Source organism: Periophthalmus magnuspinnatus, chromosome 16 (genome assembly GCF_009829125.3).
Source record: "Periophthalmus magnuspinnatus isolate fPerMag1 chromosome 16, fPerMag1.2.pri, whole genome shotgun sequence".
Taxonomy (NCBI): domain Eukaryota; kingdom Metazoa; phylum Chordata; class Actinopteri; order Gobiiformes; family Gobiidae; genus Periophthalmus; species Periophthalmus magnuspinnatus.
The window spans coordinates 11,420,924-11,437,717 of NC_047141.1; the positions used below are offsets into that span (position 1 = coordinate 11,420,924).

The window sequence follows — 16,794 nt, forward strand, 5'->3', positions numbered from 1 at the left end:
GTAATCTAACTGCAAAGACTGGCGAGCAAGCCAGAGAATCTTCCTGGCATGTCTGTGTTTGGAAGTAGCTGGACTATAAATAGAACATGTATTTTGGCATCAAGAAAATATAGTTAATTGTAAGTGACTGGCTTTGTCTGTGAACTGAATATCCTGTCATGTTGTAGGCTATTTTATTCTTAGAGGTAGGCGATATACCCAAAAAATCATCACGTGATTTTTTAGGGACGAGATATAACTAAAGGCAGGAGATACTTTTTACTGTGAACACTTCACTGTGATTGGTTAAATCTGTCTCTCACTCACTTAAAGGTCTTGAATTGTGTACAATTGACTCTTGTGAGCTTTTAGTCACATTATAATGTATAAAAAAATGCCCTGTTATGCGGTTTTTCATTCACACATGTTTGAGTAAACCTTTATTATTAGTTTGTGTACATCTCCAAAGCTCAAAATGCTCTGTTCAAGCTTGTGATGTCATGAAGCGGTAGTTTCCAATTTTACAGCTACCTTTTACCTTTAGTTCAGTAGAGATTGGCAATTCCAGGACTGAAATTATCCGACTGATTCTAATGAAGGTGTATGGAGTTTAAAAACATGGTGGAGCACTTCCTGTATTACTACGTGACATCACAAGGTGGAGGTGGAGTGTTTTCTGTTTGAGAGAAGAACACTAAAGTCTAAATATGTAGGGTTTGTGAGTTAAACATGTGTGAATGAAAAACAAAACTCCAGGTATGTTTTTGATGAACAGCATTATAACATAAATCATAAAATAACGTAATGTTTAGCATGATGGAGACTGACCAATAGGAGGAGTAGGAGGGGAAAAGGGTCTGTTTGACAATTACAATATGATAATTTCCCCAATATAGCATATCATCATGGGATCAGATCACGCTTATCGATATGGCAAGAGAAAATCAATCACCTAGTTGAGCTAATGTTATGTTAAGCTCTTCATTTACATGCAGGCTGTACACAGATCAGAGGTTAGTCCTGAACAGACACTCAGCTGGATAACATCTTAAAATATGTGAAACCGCGGGAAAGTCCTTGAAAGGAGTGAAGCAGTTTTGGGGCTAAAGAGTAGCCAATGATATTTATCTTAATGTAGGAAATTGCAAAGTGCTGAAATAGGTCTGGCATGAACTTCAAAAAACATGGAGGAGCACTTTCTGGTTTACTACCCAATGATGTTACAGGCTGGAGCCAAATGTTTTCAACTCGGGAGAATAATTTTTAGTAACTATCTCATTTGATCTGGAAAGAATTGTACTTACAATTCAATTCATGATTCATGTTTTAATGTTAAAATCTGTGTAACCTTTACATTTTAAACCTGTCAAGGAGCACTGACATTTGATAGAAATATGGGAAATCCTATGAATCCCATGTTTATAGAGGTCTAAATTACAAAGTTAGCGGCTGTTAGACAGAACAAGATATTTGGTTGTTTGCAGAAGAAGTTACTTAAAGCTACCATCTATAAAATCTTTTTTTTTGCAGTAGATAGCAGATGTGAAATCTGTTCCCCCGACCCTCACCTGGCCCCTCCCCCCTGCCCTGGGTCTCTGGTCTTCCAAAGCTGACACAGTATCAGCAGTAATGTAGAGAGCATCTAGTAGTGAATACATCAGAGCTGGATCGGCCAGTTATAAATGGTGGCTTAAAGGTACAGCCCTGGAGGTGGCACGGCACCTGTATGATTCCATGGAAATACAAAGTTAAAACCATACTCCGGAACATTCTCCATGGAGACAGATGGCACCATTTCCATGGAAACAAACAGGAGAACACCCCCCTTTTGACTAAATAAGTGTCAGGTTTGTGGAGATGCAAGCCCACTCACAATAGGGACATACGTTTTTGTATGTTTTTCAGTGCTATAAACACAACCAAAATGAAAAGTTATGCTTAAATTTTAGTCATTTATCGGATATAAAGTTACATACTGTGGCTTTAAATAATTGCAGCTTTTACCATTTGCTAATTGCGACCATTCAAATTGCAATTTTAATAGCAATAATGATATATGTTAAGTTGGAGACAAGCTAAACATGCTGGGTTATTCAATGTTCTTATTTTGACTCCGGGAGACTATTACAGCCTCATTTTCATATTTAACCTCACGACTCACTTCCTGCCCTGCACTGAACTACACAAAAAGAGCACTCCAAGTCTCCAATGGGAACAGATAGACCCCAGAGCCACCCAGCGCAGAGGAGGCAGCAGCAGCGAGCCTCACCCATAGTAGCAGGGCCGGGCCGGGACAAACACTGTAGTCCTTTGTGGCCCCTGCTCTGTATTTATGAATGGCTGAGCGCTATGGAGAACAATACTAGTGTGCGGGAGGGGGGTAAGATGGAGATGGGGTTGGGGAGGGGAGCCACACCGCTGGGGCCTGGTACAGAGAGCAGATAGAGGGCTTATCGGAGGGCACGGCTGCAGGGACAGGAGCTACTCAAGGATCACAGTGAACGGTCCAGGTAAGGGAAGCTTCTCAGATTAAGACATCATAGGCTTGTCTACGTAGCAGCACCAGTAGGCCTACAAGACTAATCCCAATCTGAATGATCGCAATTGGTAAACCGCAAATAAGTACCATAATTTCCACCACAAAATGTCCTGTCTTATTCTGCATTAAAACTCCTAGTCCTGTGGTGTAGTTTAGATCTATACAAACATGTTCTGAAATGTGATTCTTGTTTTAGTTTGTCTGTTCAGTTTTTTTCTCTTAATTTTTCAATTTTCCTGGACATGGTTAAAATGTGAACTTGAATACAATTTTGTTATTAAAGCATAAATCATAAGTGTAATCACAATTGGAAAATCACAGTTAGATATTTGCTCCAAATCCTTCAACCCTACTGGTTTATTGAAGGAGTTGTGGTCTTAAGTACATTTATGTTTCTTGCACCACTCCTTCAGATATGATTTGGGGTTTTTTTCTTATTTGTGTATGTATCCTTTGAAAATACCTGATTTTATGCAATATTTAATGTTTTGTCTTCCAAATGACATTAACTTCAAATTATAAATCAGTTGCTGTTTAAGTTACTCTTATTTTTTGAGTAGTTATTTTTCCAAATACTTTTTTACTCTGACTTTAGTGATTTCTTGAACCACTACTTTGTACTTCTACTTGAGTAAAAGCTTTGGCTACTTTACCCACCTCTGGGAATTAGGGTTTAATTTGAAATATACTGGTACTGCCCACACTTATTAGTTTGTGGCTTTGCTAGATACAACTCTCAAATTGTGGCTTTGTGTCTGATGTGTCAGCTGCTTTATTTTTTCTTTTCTTTTTATTTTTTTCTCTTTGATTTTTAATGACCTTTCTCTTATTTTGTTCAGCTTGTCCAGAATTTCTCCCCTGCTGGTGCTCACTTTTGAATGTCAAATTTACCAGTGGCTGTTATCCGAGCGTGTGGCGGCAGGTCAGGCCTCTCCAGTCTGTGAATGTCAGTGTAGATGAGTCACTGCTAATCAAATGTGTTTAGTGCTTAAAACCTGTATTTAAAGCAGCACTTCACACGAGGATGACTGCAGCCTCAATGCTTGTGATGCAGGGTCAGATGTGATGCCGAACATTTGTGGCTACAGCAGCGTCCGCACAGTCAATAGTTCTGTTCTGAGAAGTGCAAAGAGAGAAGCGGTGTGTTGGCGTGTTGATGAATGCATGCATGAGCAATGTGCATAATCACGTGCAGTGTGTGTGTACAGGACGAGAGAGGCTAGGATAATACTCTGGACTCTGACCCACACATTACTCACAAACATATACATGGGAAGAGCTGAGGGACACTTTGGAAAACCTCTACTGTGTGTGATTTGATTTTGCAATATTTTAGTTTGTCCTGTCACCAAGAATCCTGGGGCTATACAACAGGACCTTTGTTGCTCTAGTGCTGTGGCATTATCCTATAGAACATGGTCAGTAGTCATTAGTTGACTGTGATTTATAGGTGAATGCTGTTTTTTGTTTTTTTTTAGCTTAATGTCTCTATACATTGTCCCTTCAAATAAAGACGAAACTAAACTCCCTCAGTATTCTGTATATCAAATGTTCATTCAGGGACCGCACTGTTGTGTGGAGCAGGTGACTGCTCTACTCATTGCCTCCTTCAGTTGGAACGGAAGCTGAGTGGTGTAGTGGGGAGAGGGCCTGTGGTTTACCATCTGTCCTTCGGGACTGCCAGGCCACAGGCCATATCATAAATCCCATATTTGGATTATATTAAGGAAATATATTAAATAGTAATGCAAAAAAGTGAAACCTCCAAACTAACAGCAGACGACCCCAGTTAAACTCACTCTGAAAACAGGAGAAACCACAGGCTCACCCCCCCTACAGGCTCCATAGGTGAATGCACTACAGGCACATATGAATAGACTACAGGGCATGCCCCGCAGTACCCCCAGTGCCCACTATTCAGAAGTGTTGGTCCATTTGTGTTGTGGTAAGCTGTAGATTCCGTGGACATGAGTGCAGATCTGAGAGATTCTTCTGGGATGTAATGTTTGAATGTTTGTGCATTTGTAGAGCGGCTCTCTGCATCACTGTCTGTTTGTTTTTGTACCTGTGTGTGCAGAGCTGGGCTTATTTCAGCTCTGTGCCATGTGGGGGAGGTTGAACAGTCATGTTTTAGGACCATCTGCTCCTCAGAGTATTTGGTGGGGCCTTAGCTTGTGGTGGACCAGCCCGCGTCACAGGCAAACAGCTCAGCTCAAGCTGTGAGCAAGGCCTGTTCCGGAAAAATTCCTCCACGTTCTGCTGTCACAATGGCTGGCGTTTAGTATGAGGCTCCGCTCCTCTGCACAGCTCTGGGCTGCTCGCACTCACACTGAAAGTGTTCTTGTTTATGTGGGTAATTTCACATTTCAAATGAAATGACTCATAAAAGGTGTCACGGCCTGATTTAGCCAAGCTGATTGTTCAGAAGCATCTGCATCCCTGAAGCGTGACGAAGAATAAGTGACAGAGCTGGAGTCTGATTAACGGTGAGATTAGAAGAAGCGCCTCAGGGCCACGGAAAGACAGGACACATATTCTATTTGGATTTAGTTCTGAAGATTTCTGACCAGATAGTCACACCCTCAGCCAGAGCAATGATGGGATTTTTCAACTAGTCTAAAGATCATGGGACCCAATTTTTAGTAAAGTTTGCCTATGTTCATTAATTGTAAGGCACCCTCTATGTGGTATTTGTGATACTGAGTGTGCCACTGAGGTACCTCATTACTTTTAAATGACCAGACTGAACTCAAAGACTTAAGTATTGGCAACACCCATAAGAGCTTGAGTAGCAGTGTAAAGAATCAAAATGCCAAACACTGGGGCTTAAGGTTAAGGTTATTGTCCCCTTATGGAAATTTGTCCTCTGCATTTGACCGCTCCTTCAGTGCTGCTGGGGCAACCTGTCAGGAGCAGTGGGTGTCACAGTGCCATGCATGGAGACCCATCTCCAGATCTTGAGCCAGACTTGGTTAGGACTACCTTAGCTGGAAGGTTGTACTTATGGTGCATCCTTGCAGCTAAGGTAGGGGTCTAATCCAGAATCATACAGGTAAACAATATGTATTATCTGCTATTATTGAAGCTTGAAAGTATATTTTGAGTACATAATGTGATTACAATGAGGCCAGTCAAAGCAGGACGATGCAGTGGGTTTACACACAGTTCAGAAAGATGAGAAGGCAGGCACATAGTTGTCCGCCCCTCACTGACGTGTTACAGACCTTATGCTTTATGTGTGTAGGGTGGTTGGCACGCTGTGCACTCATTATATACAGATCCACAGCATGAATGCTCCTTCTCTTCTCCAGTTCTCCTTAGACTCCTGTTTATACAGGGATTCCCTGAAGAGTGTCCTCAGCCTATCCATGGCATCACTTGGACAGTGGCCTGCCAGCTTTTGGATGACTCACCCTACGCTTAACAATGCATGAGAGAAGGAAAGTTCCACAGTACAGACAAGCTGCCTTTGTTACACTAAGATGTTAACGTGAACTCGGCCTACTAAACATTCTTCAGCTGGACAATAAAAATCTGAACATGGCAGTCACAATCAATGATCTAGACCTGTGGGCGGTTTTAGCGAAACGTTTGGTCGGTGGGCACCAAAGTCAAACCAGCATTGTTCTGTTTGCAGAATCTTTAAGTAATCAGGATCTTTCTTCTTAGTGTGCTGCTTCAATACAAAACTTTCTGTTATACTGTCACCTCATGGTGATTGCATACCAGGCCATCTTGGAATTCAATAAATGTATTTTGTTTTTGCCGCTTTGGTTTAGTTTGCTTGTTAACAGTATTTCATGGGTCTGGATCAGTGGTGTCAAAACCTCTTTCACTGGTGGCTGCGTATTGAAATGTAGTGAAGGATCACAGACTGGTGGAAAATTTATGAATAATTCAGTTGGGTGCAGTTAGCAGTGGTTTGGTCAGGTCAGGCTTGAAACCTTTATGTTAGATCTGCTGATGTGTCATGATTATTGTGGTTGAAGATTTTTAAAACTTACAGTAAAGACAGCTGCTTATGATAGTTATGGTAATTTGTTACTGAAGCCAACATAAATTGCTCTGAGGGCTGCATTTGTCCCCCAGCCTGATCTAGAGTCTAGCATTTTGAGTAAACAAAATAAAGCCAAATGACTTTTTGGTTTGGATGAACATTTGATCTGAGTTTGGTTAGAGCTGGTTTAGTTGAGGGATTTCTAGCCAAACTCTGACATTTGGCCATGTCTTGGTGGGGCTTTCTGTAGTTATGTCGATGTAATGATTCATTCATTCAGGAGTGTTCCATAGTAACAAAGGTTGCAAAGTCTGACCAAGGTTTTAAGTTCAAGAATTCCCATTCAAGAATCGTTTGAAATTTGAAAGATAAACTGAAGGGTGCCATGAAGAGAGTTTAACAGTGTCGTGCGATCAAGGCAATCAAGGCAAGCAGTGCTTGTCCAATAAAGCCTAAAATGATCGCAAGTCAAAAGTATAATTAAATAGTTATGAAATATATCTGAATAATACCATAATTTTCCCTTCTCTTCTACCTGACACCTGTCTGAAGCATGGTTGAAGTCACCGTGTTCTTTACTACACCCTACTGTTCACAGAGCACACTGCAGCAACCAAGGTTCCGAACGTCTCATTAACTTTTGTTGTTGTCCTGGGCTGTGGAGGCCATGCTGTGCCACATTCTCAACATGTTCTTTTAAAACCAGTTATTCCAGCTCAAACAGTGCTGAATAAACCACATGATAAACCCATTAGAATTAGACCTCTGAGGAGATTTCTAGTGAGGGTGTCTGGGCAGCCGGAGACGACAACAACTTATTTAATTGTTATCAACTAAATATTTATGTCCACCCTGAGACTGCTTGCCTACCCATTAAAAAGTGGAGTTTACACCTGGTCTTAAACAGGTTTAGTCAAGCAAAATGTTGGGTCACATTGACTTTTTGTTGTCTGTCTGCCTCACTGATGACTAAAGCTTTACAATGTGATGGAGTGTCACACCATCCAAACATACGTGTACTGTACTGGATGGTGAAACAGGTTAAGCTGTGTCAGATGTATGGCGCAGCTCATGAGGAGCAGAGGAATGCTGAGTGGGCCAGAGAGCGTCTGCAGAATGCCTGGGCACATACTCTGTGCCTGCCCACCATAGCACATGTAAAGTGGGGCTGACACAGAGCCCCTGTTCTCCTGCTCCGCACGGGCTCACATCTCTTTATCTGTGTTCCTACAGAAGCAGATCCCTGGACCCATCCAGTCCCACTGGAGGCAGAGAGCAGCAGGAGCCTGGTATGAGGCAAGTGCACATGTCTGCTCTGCTCTGTGCCAGTTGTTTGTGTGGCCCCTCAATAGGGCTCTTGTTCGACCTGGTGTCAGGGGCTCTCCGGCTTTATGGGCCCTATGCATGGCTAATGTCCTGCTCCTGTCCTTTTATTTACAGTGCAGTTGGAGGAGAATAAGTCACAGCCACAGTCATGCATTATGGCTCAACATGGTCCGAACTTGTTATTTTATATTTGATCATCACAAGTTTTGACGACGATAACCATATCCAAAACTTTTGTAGATTGTTTAAAGGGCCTGATCTGGACCCAGGGTCACAAGTTGAAGAGGCCGCCTGATGCTAATAAAGAATCACTGTATATATGAGTTAAAAAGTTGCTGTTTCAGCAGAGCTATCAGCCATCTGTCCTGTCAGTTTGTGATTGTGCTTCTCTTATGTTTTACTTCACATTGCAGCTTTTCATTTTTTGGGTAAAGAGCAAATCACATACATGAAATCAGTTTGGAACATTTGAGACAGTTATGTTTTTCTATGCTCCAGAGACAGTCAAATTCTAGCACAACACATTCGATTATAAATTACAAAACTCAACAGATTTTGACTAGCTTAATGAACAGCATGATGATCAAATCTGTAGCTTTTTATGATGTGATTTTTGTCCGACTCTTGTCAGCGCAGCTAATATTGGTTGAGGATTCTCTGGGGGATGTTGGAATGTGTTAATCACGAAGCTCTAAACACAATCCACTGTGAGTCGGCCATCTGCATGCGCCGGCTGCTGCTCCATGACGCCCCTCCTTCCTCTGCCGCACTGCTCTCCCCTCTGATTCTGTCATACTCCACCAGCCACTCAACATTTGTATAATCATGTGTCATATTGAAGTGCCTGATTTCAAACCATGAGTGAGGAACATGTTCTAGTTTGAATGTTAAGCCCCACCCACGTAGTTCTTTCTCCCTCTGTGATATTGCACCATAACAGAGAACCATGTATCTGGGATAGTGTCATGCAGTTGTTTCCTTAAAGTTTCCCAGTCTTCACCTACTATTTATTTATTTTTTGTTATTGCTCTTGATGATGCACCATAACAGGGAAACAAGCATCTGAGGTGGAGTCAGGCAGTTGGTTTCTCACAATAAATGACTGAACAAAAAAAGGTGGTCCTGTCAGTAGCTTCTGTATTAGTTATGACTAGAGACATTGCGATGTAAAATGAATAGAGTATATTTAGAAGTCTCAGTTGTTTGATTTAGTAGCTTTTACCACACAGTACATGATGTAAAAATTAAAATCAGGTACAGGCCCTTTAAAAGTGCACTGTGTAACCTTTCTGGTAATGGTGACTTTTGGCTCTTTTATGAGATCTGAATCTTTTGGATCTTTTCATTTCAAAGTGCCATTCAAAAGGCTCTTTTACTATACATTTATATGACAGAAGCCAATGTGAGAGCTTATTTTAACAACAAACTAATCACAGAGAGAAACAACCAAGGCTTAAATGTGTTTAAAATGGTTCAAACTGTGTGATTACTGTGTTTACCCTTTCAAATGATTCACTAATCAAAATAAAACCTTGCACTACAATAATAATAATAATAATAATAATAATAATAATAATAATAATAATAATAATAATAATAATAATAATAATAATAATAACAATAATAATAATAACAATAATAACAATAATAACAATAACAATAATAACAATAACAATAATAATAATGTTAAAACTAGCTGTTATTATAATGTCAAATATGCTTTTGTGCACATGGCTCTCACTGGTGTCGCCTGCTCTGCTTCTGTGCACATTTTTGTGTTGATTTAATGTTCATCAGTAAAAAATGCATACAAGAAAAGAAAGAAGATTTGGCTCTTTTAAACATTTTTATGCAGACTCAATTGTTCAAGTTAAGAAATCGTTCAAAAGAGCCATCTTGTTCACCAACGCCAACACTTTTGTCCATGGAGGTGCTGTTACTGCTTTCTCTAGAATTTAACCTTGCATTTGCAGACAAATGGCTAATGCTACTGTGCCGAGTTTTTGTTCACAGTAAAAGTCTATGTTTTCGCACTATGTTTTTTAATTCCTATACAGCACACTGTGATAATAAGGCAGAATAATTCCAATAGACATTATGCAAATACTGACAAACTGACCAACCAGTTTATCAGCCTAGTGTTTTTTTTTAGCATTTCCTCCACAAACAACAAAATATCCAGTCTGAGAAATATTCTGCATAACCCTGTAGTTTAGATCTGTACAAACAAACTAAAATGTGATTATATATGTATTCGTTTGTCAGTTCATGTCAGTCTTTTTGTCAACCTTTCTGAACGCGTTTAAAATGTGAACTTTGACCAGAATCCTATCTCTAGAAAAATAATTGCAAATCTAATCACATTCTCAATACTCATCTAAAAAAATTCTAATTTGATGTTTTTATTTTCCCCTAATTCATTCACCCTTGTCATACATCATACAGTACAATTATGTGTGTATATTATAACCTGAAGGTCTTAAAGAGTTTAGATTTGCAGTAAAATTTGAGGTTCTGAGTAAGATTAAAATATGTGCTGTTGGTGGAGTTGTGAGATAAGTGAAATACAACTTTTACTTTTACAACTATTCCTGCTGTTTTGTGCCCACCTGTATTGGATGACTTGGCTGAGCGTAGTTTGCCTATGTGTCATTTCTGAATTGAACTGATGTCATGCTGTGCGCTCATAAGCCAGCACACTGAAGGTCCTTCTGAGGAGGCGTACAGTACAAACAGTGACAGGCTAACACACTGACCCCGCTCTCACTGATGTCATTGGCTGATGCTGATGATGTCACTTTTTTGTGTGTGCAGAGAGACGGGTTGTCCAGTCGTCCGGGTGTGACTGAACGCCCTCCAGTGGAGCTGCTCCGTGCCACGCCGACTGTTAATAAACACATCATCGAGGTACACTTAAAACTAGGGTGGCTGACAGCCCGTGAATAGAGGAAGTATGTATTTAAACAGAGGTGGTTCGAGTAACCAAAAGTAGTACTCAAGTAAGGGTAACATTACTTCAAAATAATATTACTCAAGTAGAAGTACAAAGTATTGGTCCATGAAATTACTCTAGTTAGGCTTAAAAAGTATTTGGGGAAAGCTCTACTCAAGTAAGAGTAACTATTGACTGTCTGGATTAATTGTAGTGTCTAAAACATAAATAATGCACAATAATCTAGGATATGTCTTAAAAATTAAACAAACTAAATCATATCTGAAGGAACGATGCAAGAAAAACAAATGTTCAAATCACTTTATATTGCTGATATAAATGTAAATGTAAATGCCACTTGTAGACTTACTCACAGTGGGAAGAGGAACCTCAAGTAACAGTACTGTTACACTGTTAATTATATAACTCAAGTAGACATAAAATATGCAATCCAAAATGTACCCAAAGAAGTACAATTTTTTTTTAAAAGTTACTCAAATAAATGTAACTGAGTACTACCCACCTCTGTATTTAAATGTACCACGTTTGCACAGGCAATCAGCTCTCCACCCAAAGTGTCATAAAGTGGCTCACATGGCTCTTTCTTACAAGTTGGCAATAGATGAAATGTATTCTTATTAGGTGAAGACGGCGTAATGGCATCGCAAAGTTTTGCTTTTAAAATGCAGTTAATGGATGAAAGAAAGTGTGGTACTTCAGCTGAAAAGTAAAACATAAGACTATTTGAAGGTGGGTATGGAGCTCAGTGACCGCCCGCCCCCTGGTTCTGAATGTAAATTTCTCATAAAGTTTTCCCATAGACTTTCTGAAAAATAAAGCATTTTAAAAGTTTACAAGTTTGCTCAGGGCTGATCAACTATGTGGTAATTAATGACCACAACAGCACATTTTATGCAAAATTAGCAGCCAAAATGTCATGATAATAATGGCTGCTGGTTTAACTGGAGGTAGTCCACCAGATGAAAGCAGACTGACAGAAGCATTAGTGAGTCATTGTGCTGTAAATATGACCTGCCGAACACTGGCTTTTTCCTGTGAAGAGGAAGTGTTGTTATTGACAGGATTTGTGCGCTTTCAGACGTCTATGGTGCAACACTGAGAGGAGACCATGTGGTGTTTGGAGCTGCTCATACCACTGCTGCTCATCATCAGAGGTGAATACAGACTTACATTAGGCTGCTGTATGTGGCAGCATTCATTATTCACTCACACTTCATTAGCCACAGCTGCCCTGGGGCAGAATTATATATGCACCAGTCAAAAGTTTGGACACACCTTTTGCATTTCAGTATTTTTCTTTATGTCTATTACTTTCTTCATTTTATATAGCCTGCATCAGGAAGACATCAAATATTTGATGCAAGATGTGTGGAATTATATGAAAGAATTTTTATAACCAAAACACTTTTTAAAAATAGATATATAATTTAGATTCAAATTCCTCAAAATAGCGTCCCTTTGCTTTGTTGATATCACTGCAAACCCTTGGCCTTCTCTCAATGATCTTTATTAAAAAAAGTCACCTGAAATAGTCTTCACTTCACGTGTGCCTTGTCAGAAATGCCAACAGTGAAAAGTAGTGATCAAAGCAAAGAGTCACTATTTTTTTTAAATCTAAAATAGTTTTTTTTAAATATTTTTGTTTACTACATTCCACACACATTCATTCATAATTCGGATTCTTTCAGTTAGAATCTAGAGTGTAAATAATCATGAAAATAAGACGAACCTAAATGAAACCTCTGTCAAAACCTTTGACTGGTAGCGTATGTGGCGGCCAATCTGTGACCCAATATGACCTGCACCCTATATGGTCATGGGTGTCTTGCTCAACGACACAGCTACAATATACCGGAGCTGGTATCTTGTCAATACCTAGTCTTGTTTGACTAGACATCTCCATACTGTACTTGAGTATGATATGAGCTGATTGTGTTGCAGATGCCAGTTGCCAGTGGAATGTCTGGTTACCCCGGGACATCTCAGCCATGACTAACTCCTGTGTAGTGATCCCCTGCACCTTCATGTACCCAGCGGGCATCAGGCCGTACCGAGGCATCCATGGCATCTGGTACTTCGCCCAGCCCTACCCTCAGCTCTTCCCTCCCGTAGTCTTTAAATCTCGCACGGGACGTTGTGCACGAGAGCTACAAAGGCGCACCAAACTGCTGGGTGACCTGCACCAGAGGAACTGCACTCTGCTCATCAACAATGTGGGTTCGGAGCACTCAGGGAGATACTACTTCCGTGCAGACCTCGGAGGAGCTAACATGTACTCATATCCAGACTTTTCTGAGCTCAAAGTTTTGGGTAGGTCCTTTTACAATGTTAGATTGTTGTTACTTTTTTCTAGCAAATGTTGATAAACCTGTATATATAAGCTCTGTATGTCCTTTCTACTACTTTGATCTTGCACCAGGACACAGGAACAACTGTTGGTATAGTCTTGTGTAGTTGTTTCCAGATGGGTCCTATCCATCTCTAGCCCCTTTATGTTTTATTCTCAAGGTCACACATATACCCAAGAATATTGTTTCTTCAGTAGACTAATATTATTCAAGGGAAAGTGAATATAATGCTGCTGGTGTGATAAACGTATCTTGGAGATACACATATATACAACTAATTCTCAAACCCTCTGGTTAGTGGCACATTCTGCTACACTATATCACAGCCTGCATCCACAAATGTTCACCTTTACAGAGAGATCATGTAATACTGGGTTGTATGTTTTTTATTAATATGATGTGGAATACTACGGTGTTGTTTCCATGCAGACCAACCCAACATCGACGTCCCAGAGGAGATAGTTAGTGATGAGAATCTGGAGCTGACGTGTTACGCTCCGGACAACTGCCCCGACATGACCCCTGAGATCGAGTGGCTGTACACAGACTACCTGCCTGACCCCGTCTTCAGCCCAGAGTACCTGGAAGAGGGCAACTCGGCCGTACTGTCCAACACACTGACCTTCACCCCAGACCCATGCACAACGGCCAGCTGCTGGGCTGCAGGGTCACCTACCCCAACACCACCCTGGTCTACGAAAGGCTCATCTCTCTGGATGTCAAGTGTGAGTGTGGGGAGGGGAAGAGCTAAAACAGAAATAGGTCTAAATAGGTAACTGTATGAAAGATTTTGATTTTAAATTCCATAAACATGACCTGAAGCCCGTCACATTATTTGGAGGTGTGACCTGACTTTGAATCTTCTTCATATGCGATTTTTTAATCCACTGTGCTCCTTGTGTGTGTGTGTGGTGTCTGCAGTGCTATTCTGAGGTGCTCTTTCATATCATAACCACAAAATGTCACTGCCACTGCATCAGCTAAATAATACAGAGCATCAGGGGCAGACAGAGAGACGAACACAGAGGCACAAGATACAAATTCAGGAAATAACGAAAATAATTAGCCGATTTTATTATTCACCTCTCATAAAGTTGTACTGTTCAACTGCAGCATTCTCATCCATATTAGCCATTAGAATTTGTCCTCTGCAAATAATGATCCAGTCCACAAAACAGCACTATTAATCCAGTTTGAAGCGTTCTTGAAAAATAAAAATGCGAATGTAGATTGTTACATTGTTCTGTTCATAAATCTACGGAGTACAGATTAGGATGAAGCTACTGCTACAGTAAACGTGATTCTACTTTGGTTTTCAAGACAATTATCTAATCAGAAAGCAGAATAAGCCTCACCTCAGACTCTCATTTGGATTGCCAGTTTCAATGCTGAAAATCCAGTTTGTTTAAAGCTAAAAGGCTCCCTTCTCCCTTCCCTATACCCTTGTGCTGTCCAAAATGATCAAACACTGAGAGAAATGCTGATAAGGCCCTTCACCGTAATGGAGGTGCGAGTGGCCCCTGAACAGGAGTGTGTCCACCGGACAGCAGCCCCACATACTACACGCACCAAAGGAGTTATTAAACATTGTAAATTTAAACATTTAGTGAGGTCATCTTATAAATGAAAGGGAAAATGCTACTGAGATCAACTGTGCGTTTATTTGGGTCTGTAAAATATATCTGAAGTAAGACAAATATGTTTGACATTTAGATAAGACTAATCTGGATTTGCATTACTACAAATTATGATTTGGATTTGATTGTGATTAATCTTGCAGCCTTATTGAATTTATCTGAAAAATGTTGTAGTCTTGATAATGTGGAGGTTGTATAGTGCGTTCTTTGACATCTGCATGCACTGCTGCTGGTTGCAGATGCCCCACGCTCGGTGTGGGTGAACGTGTCCTCGGAGGTGATGGAAGGCAGCTCTGTGGCGCTGCACTGTGAGGTGGACAGTAACCCCGCCCCTCGGATCTCCTGGCTCTTCGGGGACAAGGAGCTGCTCTGGGACACAGCGTCCAACCTGTCCCTGTCTTTGGAGGACGTTACCCCTGCGGAGGAGGGGATCTACACCTGTGTGGGAGACAACGGCTATGGCATTATGAACACCTCCCTCTACCTGGCTGTCAAATGTAAGTACAGCACTCCAGGAGAGTATCTATATGTTATGGTAGAGTGTTTCCTCTCGGCCTTTCTCTTTTCTGGGGCTTATACTTAAGGAGTCAAAAAGATGAGGTTTTCATTAGTTAATTCTGACAATCAGATTGCTTCCCTACAGCATTTCCTGGTTGTTACTATGTTAGATCAACTCACTTTGGATCTATTGCTTAGGCCTTGACATCTTGGATCTTTGCTGTGAATTTTTTCACTGCAAATTTTACACCACACGAATTTTGACAGTTGAATTTGAGGCTTGAAAGTATACGTACTGAATATTCAAAAGGTGATTTTTTATTTTATTTTGAATTTTTAAACACATTGAAAATGTATGCTAAAATTTCATCAAATAAAATTCAGAATAAAAATAATTCAAATATATTTCTTAAATAAACTAATTATTTTAAAATATAAACACAATTTATACAGACCTTTAGTGTAATTGTTTTGACACAAAAATCTTTTTTACATCTTTGAAGTCTTAACTCCTCTCCAGACCACATGGTTTTACTGCCACAGAATTAGAATAAGCAGCTAATTAAAAAGTATCAGGCTCATTATCACCATTGGTAAACCATTTAATCTCAATTCAACTATTCGGTTTCTGTCTCCTTCTGTTGAAGGAGAGGGAGCAGAAAAAAATACATCAGCAGAGGAAAATCCTACACACCATCTCACTTGCAAAATGTGAATTTATTGGGACACAACCAGGTTGGGCCCTAGCTTTCAGGGGGCCCTAAGCAGAATGTGTTTGGGCCCCTGGGCAGTTGTTGTAACTGGGCTCAGCTATTTGTGACTCGCATTTGACAACACTATGACCCTGCTCTCATCACCTTGTCCAATTGTGTTTCTATATATATGACCAAAAGACTGAAATGTTTTAATCTAACTTGTAAAACAGCCATTCAAAAGTACCCGAGGGGCCTCAGCGCACCTTGGAGGTGTGAACAAACAGATAAAACAAATGTAGGCAGCAGATATTTTGCTACCATATATAAAAAACAAATATATTCTTTATAGAGAGATATTTAAGCTCCTGCAAACACCCGGGCACTGTTTCTAGTATATTTTTACATATTACATTATTTTCAGTACAAATGTATGAGCTCTTGGGGGCCCTCTGGTGACCTTGGGAGCCTAAGCAGATGCTTAGTCTGTTTATAGGCTGGGCTGGCCCTGGACACAACATAGGCCTTCACCAGTTCAACTGACATTCAGACAACTGCAAAGCCCCATCAAATGATATGTGGTTTACATGGATTACATGGTATTAAAGTAACTGTATGTAGTGGCACGTTCACATTTATCACACTCACTGAAGTCTTGTATTTCTCTGAAGTTGTCTGTGCTTAAGATGAGCGATAAGGACAGAAGAGGCTCCAGACCAGACTCAGTTACTGTCCTTGATTCAACAATAAATCATGTTGTGGATTTGAAACAAAAACACAAAAATTGTTCTGGGAAATACAGAAAGTACTGGGGATCCTATGATG

The 16,794-nt window shown here is 40.3% G+C and overlaps 1 protein-coding gene across 1 annotated transcript in view; it reads left to right on the plus strand.

Annotated features, from left to right (window-relative positions):
* The window catches only part of mag (myelin associated glycoprotein), a 29,870-nt gene that overhangs the window by 4,637 nt on the left and 8,439 nt on the right, over positions 1-16,794 (plus strand). The window contains 7 exon segments of the mRNA XM_033980555.2: positions 7,749-7,815; positions 10,660-10,748; positions 11,873-11,948; positions 12,736-13,104; positions 13,572-13,772; positions 13,775-13,867; positions 15,019-15,276. Of these exon segments, the coding sequence (XP_033836446.1) occupies positions 11,903-11,948; positions 12,736-13,104; positions 13,572-13,772; positions 13,775-13,867; positions 15,019-15,276 (967 nt within the window). The 5' untranslated portion in view covers positions 7,749-7,815; positions 10,660-10,748; positions 11,873-11,902.